Source organism: Lissotriton vulgaris, chromosome 1_1 (assembly GCF_964263255.1).
Source record: "Lissotriton vulgaris chromosome 1_1, aLisVul1.2, whole genome shotgun sequence".
Taxonomy (NCBI): domain Eukaryota; kingdom Metazoa; phylum Chordata; class Amphibia; order Caudata; family Salamandridae; genus Lissotriton; species Lissotriton vulgaris.
The window spans coordinates 415,256,507-415,267,259 of NC_141685.1; the positions used below are offsets into that span (position 1 = coordinate 415,256,507).

General features: G+C 41.9%; 1 protein-coding gene across 1 annotated transcript; it reads right to left on the reverse strand.

Moving 5' to 3' along the window:
* Positions 1 to 557: 557 nt before the first annotated feature.
* Positions 558 to 1,973, reverse strand: LOC147747284 (uncharacterized). The gene has a single exon (XM_086936214.1). It carries the CDS (start codon positions 1,971 to 1,973, stop codon positions 558 to 560), a length of 1,416 nt encoding a protein of 471 aa, XP_086792340.1.
* Positions 1,974 to 10,753: the final 8,780 nt, after the last annotated feature.

Here is a 10,753-nt window from a genome sequence, read left to right on the forward strand (position 1 = left end):
TAAAAATAAAAAATTGAAAAATATAGATTTGATAAACAGTAATTGAAAAATATTCTGATAAGTTTTGCAGATTTTTGGAGGTATAAATTTAAGAGATTACAACATTGTTCTTTTTTTCACAATTGGAAAAAATATGCCAAATACTTAAATAATAACCTTTTTCAAAAAACTAGTTTTATTTTAAATAATTTTCAAGCAAGCATCACTTTGGAAAAAATAAGTGGTGAGGAAGGAAAGGATATTTTTAAAGGAACGTTCAAAATGTTTTCAAAAGTAAATATATTCCATTTTAAATGCAATGGATAAAAAAATGTTATTTTAAAATAAAAGAAGGAGAAGAGTGACTTATCTTTGGATTGTAAGGGTTTTTTTTGGAAAAAATTACTAATGGATTTGTCTACATTTAAAAATGGTGGAACAGAAAAAAAGAAGACTTTTTAAGGTAAGGGACCCCGATGAAAATTGATTTAAAACATGTTTTAAAAAAATGCAAATTGAATTAAATGTGTAAAAAATAATTTAAGGCCAAAGCAGGAAAGTAAGTTTGTGAGAATTGATTAGAAATGTAATATGTTAGCAACATTTTCCAGGTAGTCTAATGCCACACTCAACGAAAATTGTTGAAGTACTGTCAATAGTCTCTCGGACATCTCCTTAGCTTGTTTAGAAGGTCGAGGATTTAGGCTACCTGTTAATGCTTGTGCAAGTCTCATTTCTTGAAAACTTTGCTCCTTCTTCAAAGTTTTCAAAAAAGAGTAGAAATTTGGATGATGTTTCCCAATTGTATGACTGAAGGAGTTGTGCCATCCCTCTATTGCATTGTTTGTTTTAGCACCTCCTTCCAAGCAGGTTGAGTAGCAGTTCCACCACTCCACATGGAAACGTGGCTTCCTCCTGCGACCCGATCTGCTTAGATGCCCAATCCATGTGTCCTCAAAGTAATTTAACAAGGGTGCCAATTTTTCTTCATTTTCGATATAATATTCTGATTCAGAAATTGCAGTGTAGTACGCGTCTACACTTTCAGGAGGTACAAAACAAAGTGCTGTTAATTTCTTTAATTCTACTTGTAGTTTGCTATCTGAGCAGTAATCTGAAACCAGGGATGTTTTTTGTAATTTACGCCAATATGCCTGGGAAAAATGAAAAAAACATCCCTGAATTTGGGTATCCACGTACATTTTGTTGATCACATTGATCATACTCAATTCGAAATCTATAATGATTTTCCTAGGACTTTTTCCGAATGTTTTCTCTTTAATCACTGACAAAAATTCAGTGTAGGTTGCAGATTGCTTATCTGGTAGCAAACTATACACTAAGGGAACTACATTTTTGTTAATCTGTGCATGAATGCTGTAAATTTGGGTGAAAGGATGGGGCGTACATTTAAACGTCCCATCCATCATCCAAATTTCAGTATTCTCTAACTTAAAAAGGTTGAGGTGAGTGCTAAATATTAGAATACATTTAAGAGGGTTTTGGTTGTCATAGAGTAAGAAAGGTTCATTAGAGAAAGATAGAGTAAGTTCATGAGGAATAATGATGTCTGCAAAAGTTTGAGGGGTAACTGTGTGAGTGTTACTTGCCTGCTTTTTACGTTGAATAATTCTACTCAAATTGGGTATAGTAGGCATATTACAAGCAATATGACCAGGGACATGCTGTGCAACCTCTCTTAAAATTCTACCAGGAGTTTCATTGGAGGTGGATGCAATATCTTTGATTTTGTTTATTGTTTCACGTATTTCTATCTCCATTGCAGAGGCAGAGTGGTTATGTTCAGTTGTTTTTATTACGTTGTCACCAACAGTAACCGCTCTGCCGCTGCAACGGGAAGAATAATATTGCACACACCTCCAATGTCTCCTTGGTTCACTTATCCTTTCATTACAATATATATATCCACAATGTTTGAGAAGTCTGTTTCCTTTCCTGGATTTAGTGTAAGATGCTGTGGCCTGGCTTGACATTATCTGTTGAAAAAATGAAATGGGGAAAAAAAATTACTATGTTTTTCTATGTCTTTGTTTTATCATTTAGAAATGTATATTTATTTTCTTATTTATACAAGTTTATGGAGTTAGAATAGTAAGTGGCACCCCTACACTATCCAGCACTTACCCTACTGATGCACTTTCATGGAGTTAGAATAGTAAGTGGCACCCCTACACTATCCAGCACTTACCCTACTGATGCACTTTCCTGGAGTTAGAATAGTAAGTGGCACCCCTACACTATCCAGCACTTACACTACTGATGCACTTTCCTGGAGTTAAGATAGTAATTGGCATCCCTGCACTATCCTGCACTTACTCTACTGATGCACTATCATGGAGTTAGAATAGTAAGTGACACCCCTACACTATCCTGCACTTACTCTACTGATGCACTTTCCTGGAGTTAGAATAGTAAGTGGCACCCCTACACTATCCTGCACTTACCCTACTGATGCACTTCCCTGGAGTTAGAATACTAAGTGGCACCCCTACCCTATCCAGCACTTACCATACTGATGCACTTTCCTGGAGTTAGAATAGTAATTGGCACCCCTACACTATCCTGCACTTACCCTACTGATGCACTTTCCTGGAGTTAGAATAGTAAGTGGCACTTCTACACTATCCAGCACTTACCCTACTGATGCACTTTCCTGGAGTTAGAATAGTAAGTGACACACCTACACTATCCTGCACTTACTCTACTGATGCACTTTCATGGAGTTAGAATAGTAAGTGGCACCCCTACACTATCCTGCACTTACCTTACTGATGCACTTTCCTGGAGTTAGAATAGTAATTGGCACCCCTACGCTATCCTGCGCTTACCCTACTGATGCTCTTTACTGGAGTTAGAATAGTAAGTGCTTAGTAAGTAACTTATTGCTGCTCAAATGCTATAATCAAACATTTCTTTACTTCGTTTTCTTAACTTACTTGAATGTGATTGAAAAAATGCTTCAAAGTTGGCTATGGCTGATATAGCGTTGAAGAGGTCAGAGGGTCAGGTTTTGACGTCTGGTCACTCTAGGAGTTGATAATCAACTGACTTAAAAATGGTGTCTTGCACGTATTTATAACTTTTAGTCAGTAGCATCATTATTTCTTTAATTTACACCGTTAGTTTTATAATTTTATTTTCATTCATATAATGTGAAAACGTATATTTTAAAATGTTGTGTTTTGAAGTGATGTTTTGACAGTTTCGTTCCGTTTTGGCATCCATTTTGAAAGTATTGTTGATCTTTAATGTCATGGAAATTGTAGATGGACTTCATTTTAAACTACAGTGCTTAAAATGGCGGTTCTCTGTATGTAAAATGTTTCTGTTTCTGAAAAAAGTATGTTTTTCATTTATTTAATAATCGTTTTCACGTTGTTTTGAAAAGTAAATCATTCTCTCGGTGAAATATGTGAATTTTTATAAATACGAGTATTAATTTTGTTACTCGAGTATTCATTTTGTTACTCGAGTATTAATTTTAAACTCTCTGTGATTTCGGGGCATTTCCGTGCAGTTTATCACCACATTTTAATACACTTCCCCACCCAAAAACCCCTAATTTCCCTGCATCCCGTGCAAGGATTTATTTTACTTTAAAAAAAAAAAGATTTATGTATTTATTTAATTAAATAAATAATCCATTGATATGGTAAGGATTTTTAAGAAATTTGGAGCTTTTCCGTGGAGTTTATCACCACATTTTAATACACTTCCCCACCCAAAAACCCCTAATTTCCCTGCAGCCCGTGCCAGATTTTAAATTACAAAAAAAAAATATATTATGTAAATGCGTTGTAAAGGTATGCGTGTTAAAGGATTTAGTTGTAATGGTACTTTTTCATTAATAACTCTATATTGCGTTGTAATAGTATTCGTTGTAAAATATTGCGTTGTAATATCTTCTGCGTTGTTAAAAATGCGTTGTAAAAGCATGCGTTGTAATCAGTAGCGGTCGGCAGTTGGTGTTTCTATAGGGCGGTGACGTGGGCAGGGTGGGGGGAAATAATGTATGGATTACGGAGTTTTACAGGTAAGTAAACATTTAAATACATAAAACGAATTTCGTTGCGCACACTGCATCACCAAATGTGATGCAGTGCACGCAACGAAATTCGTTTTATGTATTTAAATGTTTACTTACCTGTAAAACTCCGTAATCCATACATTATTTCCCCCCACCCTGCCCCTCCTCCTGCCCACGTCACCGCCCTATAGAAACACCTACTGCCGACCGCTACTGAAAAAGCTGAACTCTTGTGGTCGCAACCTCCACAATAAAAACAGTGCTGCTGATGCATCAGGGGCAGAGAGTGCTGGGAGCAAGTGATGTGATAGATTGTGAACTGGCGATGGCCATTTTAGAATGAACGTCAGCTAAATAATACAGTACACTAGAGATAGATCAAAGACAACCCCGCTTCGCAATTAGCAGGTAAGATCAAAGAACGTACACAACAAGCGCTGGCATAAGTTAACATTGTTTGACCTTCTTGTACTTCTGCTGCACTAACTCCTGTTTTAAAGATGAAGGGGCAGATTTACAATAACTGGCGCATCGCCAGGGATCCCGCAGTTATTGTGTTATTTACAATGCGGCGCACCATGGGGCAAAAACGGACAGATGCGTGACGCATCTGAGCCGTAAAAGCGGCGCATTGCTGGAGTTGCGTCGCAAGCGCGACGCAGCTCCAGCAATGCTCTGGGAGGCCCTATCCGTCCAATGCTGCATCAAGCCTTACGCCTGCTTCAAGCAGGCACATGGTTTTGACTCAGCATTGGCCAAAAAGTGATTGAGTAAAATCTTGTAGATTTCACTCAGCCGCTTTTACGAGGCGTTCCTGCGCAGGAACGCCCCTCCCCCCTGCGCCGGAACGCCTGTTTATGGCGCAGGGTTTTACAATGTGACGCATCTCCCAGATGCGTCACGATGTAAATACCCCGCACCATGGCGCATCTTTTGCACCGTCGCTTCGTCACAAAAGTGACGCAACAGCGGCGTAAAAGAGGCGCAAGGGGATTGTAAATCTGCCCCCAAGTCCCTAGCTAACAGAGTTTAGGAGGATGCTCTATGAGGTCCCTAAGACCCAAAATCTAAAGGCAGTCATGTTATTTTCAATACCCTTTGGCTGAGTTCTGGGTTATATACTTAGATATAGGTAAGTTTTAGGTTTGATATTTTTCCCCCTACCTATTTCCTTTTTATTAAAGTAGGGATTTTTTTTGATCATTTTCTATATATTTCCAAAGACCACGGTACTTTAAATAAATAATAAAAAAAAACTTAAAACACGCAGTTCAAGAGTATATTTTACATGGTCTACCGTGATAATACTGAAAACTTAGTGCGCTACTTGCAAAAAGTTTGAAAAAACAGTTCTCTGTAAAGTGCTATAAAGTTATGTAGAAAAATATTAGTACATTTCTCTCCCTATTGGTACTTTAATAAAGGGGTAGTAGTTGGGAAACAGCAATAAAATCTGCTTCTTACATATATCTAAGCTTTGAACTCAGAATGCAGCGACACGCAGAATTCAGCAAAAGTGGGTTCAAAACGACACGGCTGCCTTTTATATTTTGTGAAGACAGCCAATTAGCCAATCAGTTAATGCCTTCTCATCAGCATGTACCTTGGTATACTGCAGACTTACTGCGGTATACCAGAGCACAATATATATCTAAATATTTTAACACATATAAGTTCAAAACTACTTACACTATTTACAGATACTACCAAAAATTATCATTTACAACTCAATCTATTTTTATTCCACATTACATCTACATCCATTCACTCACTTCCACACTAGTTCTAGGTCTATTTCAAGTACCACACTCCACTCTATGCCACTCATCTCTATGCCACTCGGCCCTATGCCACTCCACTCCATGCTATTACACTCTACACCACTCTACTATGCGCCACTCTGCGCCACTCTATGCTAAACCACTTTACACCACTCCACTCTATGTCATTCCACTCTATGAAGGACTGGGTTATTTAAGACCCAGCGGTGCCAGGGGACAACACCTGAAACCTTCGTGGGTAACCTGCTCCGGCGTACAGGTGACAGAGACACGGGACACTTCCTTCGGCGTCAAAGATTCGAGCTTTATTTACTGCAGGGAACACAGAAGTCACGGCAAGTACAACGCGTGCTACTTGTGGAGACTGCTTCAAATTGCTACAAATGGGTCGCTCCGTTTATACAAGTTTCTTCCATAGGGTTACATGGCACACAAAGGTTTATGGCTTGGTTCCCATAGTTATCCCCGAGAGGGGTCGCTTTGGTCACTTTGATACATTCAAGGTCCGGAACATAAGTGCGGAAACATTTGGCGGTTCCCAACTGCAAAAACCCATCTTCCCACCATTAGTACATTCCAATCAGCAATAAAACAGATCGAAGAAGGAACAAGGACAGGTGCGGAGGAAGATGGAGACAGTGGGGAATTGGAAAGGGTGTAAAAGAGGAGGTGTCGGGGAAACACGAGCTACAGGCATCAAAGGGACGTGCCTAATAAGATGCACGGCTGAGACAATAAACCGGCACGGCAAGATGAGCCTCGAGCGGGGCCATCTGCCTTACAGTATCATCCCCCTCGTCATAAAGACATTTTCAAAGGACATGTGTCTTCCGTAGATATCTTGGGAATCCCAGGGTCGCGAAGCGGACAACGTCCGTTCGCTGGCTACTTGAGGGCAAGAGACAAAATGGATGCCATATCTAAGATGGAACCCGTGGGTACAGATAGAATAACCCACGTAACAGACGAACGGTTTAGGTTAGCACAGCGAAACTGCATACACCCACTAAACTCGTCATTTGCGGTTCATAGATACCAGACTCGACCATATTCGTGCGAGTCGAAAACACCACTTACAATTGTCACGGAACCTCAGACGCTCCTTTTGCCCTCATGTAGGCAAGCACTAGTCGGAATCATACTCGATATTCATCAGACCATCTAAATGTTGCTGTAACATAGCTCTGTCCAATCGAGCTTCTTTGGTAACAGGCGGCTGTCTTATACACGTTGTAGCACAGAGGCCACATAAGGCAGGACCACACTGCACACAAAGACAACACGTGAACAGGAATGCCACAACAACTCCGATAATCATCAGAATCTTCCAACCCCAAGTCGACATCAGGCCCCAAAACCACCTAAGTAGCGTCAAATCCCCTACGTCCACGTGTATGGACTCAGAGATCTTATGCAACTTTGAGATGGCTTGATAGACGGTCGGAGCGTTATCTGGAATGAAAATACAGCAGCTCGAATGGATCACCTTGCATACCCCACCTCGATCTGCTAAGATCACGTCTAAAACCATACGGTTTTGTAACGTCATAAGTCTATCCGCCTGAAGTTCTGTGGTGATATTACCAAGGGCACTGGCAGTAATATTAGCTGTCGATTCTACCACTCGAGTCAATTGTCTCAGGTTCCTACTATTAACCATAGGTCCCCAAAACGGGAGGAAACCCTTGAAAAAGTCTCCTGCCTCTTGACCGGCAGTATCCTCTTCGCTAATTACGCCTCTCACAACTCTAGTCTTGTGATAGTCTGCATCTACAGTGAACGTCGGAGGCAACAAATTTGCGATAAAACATGAGCCCGCAAAGTCGGAGGGCAACCATGCATACGCACGATCATGGCAGACAAAGTATGTACCCTTGGCAGCCAGAAACACAGGGGATGAGATCATCGGCAGAATGTAATTCTCAGTGCAAGCACTCGCTCCGAGTCGAGCTTTCAATCTTCGGCCACGACCCATTAAACAAAAATTACCAATGTGGGGTACGACCCATATCGGAGGTGAGCTTTTAAGCTGTTTATCACTCGTGAGCGCACTATATTCAACCTTACTCAGGACCCTATAGGCTTGTACCTCTTCCTCCGGAATGAGCGACGGCTCATAGATATCTCTATCTAAGTCTTCTATCGCTATAGACAAAGGCTTGTGATACGAGCCAGGGCCAGAGTAGGGAGAACGTGGCTCTCGACTGGGGTAAGAATCTAGTGCGCTTCGAAACATTGTTTGAAATGCTCGAGCGGAACCCTGGGAACTGTACGGTAAAACCAGATATGGAATTCCCCTATCCGTAGTATGTGGCATCAACCCACACACCCAACAGTTAGTAGTGTTAACCACTAACTGGTGCTGATGAAGAAGCTGGATAAAGGAATTATTACGGAATTCTACACGTCTAGCCTGCTCGTGTTCGGGTAAGATATGAAAAGAATGAGGGGATGCAGTGGAGGTAAGTTTAGGGTCAGAAGTAGGAGTAGGTATGGCAGAAGGTAAGAAGTACGACATCATATAGTACACCCCACCCGCCAATAATGCAGAAACAGTCAAAAGCAATATAGATATCTGAAACATAAAACATTTTGTACGGCTAAGTTGTTGTAGCTCGAATCTTTGTGCCTGTGCTTTTTCCAAGCCCATCAGCTTTGAAAACGCCATCCCCTATGACCGTCCGCAACGTTTCTTGACGCACTTCGTTCTGTGTAGTAATAGTCAATCCCTAGGAGTTCCCAGGAACCGACGGTCTTTAACCTAGCGTCAAGACCTACTAACCAGAAGGAAGTACGCGCGCGGCCCTACGGCCTTTATTTACAATATATATGCAAATGTCTCTCAGCTGTGGAAGCAAAAATACATAGAAAAAGAACCTTCAATATATACAAGAATAATTGCAATGATACAGGTGTTCAGACTGATCGTGGAAAACGGGATAATGCAATTGCCAAGGGGCAAAACAAAACTTTATTTGTCCTTAGTGCTGGATCGCAAAAAGTATCGAGTTTTCCCAGGACGTGTCTGTTCGTCAAACAAAGGATCCGTTGAAGAAACAGAGTTCTGTTGATCAGTCGAATGTTCTGGTCTCGAGTCTTTTGATGACAAATGTTCAACAGTATCTTTCTGCTGCACTGGGGATTCTCCGACAGGTTGTGCATTGATGAAAGGTACAAACGCCGGCAATCCTTCGGATTCAGCTGAAGCAATGCCGCTCCTCACCCACGAGTCTGCCGGTAACGGAATAGGAACTTTCTTCGTATGGGTGGCATGCACCCAATTTTTCCGACCCTCTAAACGAACGGCAGTTCTCGTGGCAAGGAGGACCTGGTAGGGTCTGGTGAACCTGGGCTCCAAGTTCTTCTTATGAGCAAAATTTCTGGTGACCACGCAGTCTCCGGGCTGGAGCTGGTGGCCTGGACCCTCCGTCTGCGTCGGCAATGCTTCGTAAACCTGTTGGTGAATTAACCTCAGTTTAGCAGTCAGATCATGAAGACAGTCAATCAACATTGGGTACTCAAGATCGCGGAACACACCCGGTCTAGGGACCCCCCACACATTCGCAGGGCGACCGAACACTATTTCATAGGGACTAAGCCCTATTCGGGAGTGTACGGTTGCCCTTGTTGACAGTAAAGCTAAGGGTAAAGCGTCAGGCCACGAAAGACCAGTCGTAGCCTGAATCTTCGCTAGTTTTAGTTTAAGGGTGCCGTTATACCCTTCAACCAAACCAGCTGACTGGGGATGATTGGCGCTGTGGAATTTTTGATTAATTCCAAGGCCTTTGCACACACTCTTCATCACACTCCCCACAAACTCACTTCCGTTATCAGACCATACAACCCGAGGCATTCCATACCGAGGAAAGTATTCCTTCAGTAGGATTTTTGCCGTTGACAAAGCAGTGTTGTCCTTGAGAGGATAGGCTTCAATCCATCGGGAGAACGCGCAAACCACAACTAAAACGTATTTCAGGTTATTGCATCGCTCCATATGGATGAAGTCTAATTGAATCACTTCAAAGGGACACGAAGGGGGAGCAAAACTACCAGGAGGAGTTGGGGTTCCCTTACCAGGATTGTACAACATACATACCATACAATTCTTAACCAAACGCTCAGCACATTTCGTGATACCATCATTCTTCCACACAGGGGACAGCAACTTACAGATACCTTTCACGCTAATATGTGCTAACCCATGTGCCATTGTCACAATAGCCAGCACATACGCATCTGGCAACATCCATCTCTTATGTTCCGACAAGTCTACCCAACAACCATTCGCATCCACCTTTCCCGTGCTTTCATTCCACTTCTTCTTTTCAGTCTTGGTGGCTTCATTTTGAATTGCTTTCACACTCTCGATAGTGTCCTCACACATACTAGTCTCCGCAGGCCACCTAACCGAACTTGCCACATACATTCGAGTGCTAAGGTTCCGGGCAGTCTCCTTAGCAGTCTCGTCTGCAAACGCATTACCGTGTCCAACATCATCCGTCACCTTACGATGCGCACTACATTTAACAATCGCTACCTGCTTAGGCAACGTGAGTGCATCCAAAAGATCATTCACAAGCTGACCATGCTGAATCTTCGTACCATGCGACGTCATAAAACCTCTCTCTCTCCACAATCGTCCAAAACTATGGGCGACGCCAAACGCATATTGGCTGTCGGTAAACACATTCACACGTTTCCCTTTTGCTAACACACACGCTCTAGTAAGCGCAATCAGTTCCGCAGCCTGGGCAGAATTCTGATTCAATCTTGCAGCTTCAACAACAGTATTCAACGTCACAACAGCATACGCAGTGGTGACATCGCCATTCGGCAATTTAAAACACGAGCCATCCACATACAACGTTCCATCTGGATCTTCTAAAGGGGTGTTTTTAAGGTCCACTCGACCTTTTGTTTCCTCTTCGGTCCTCAAATAACAGTC

Coding starts and splice junctions, on each gene's coding strand:
- LOC147747284 (XM_086936214.1), bottom strand. CDS start 1,973: ATGTCAAGCCAGGCCACAGCATCTTACACTAAATCCAGGAAAGGAAAC.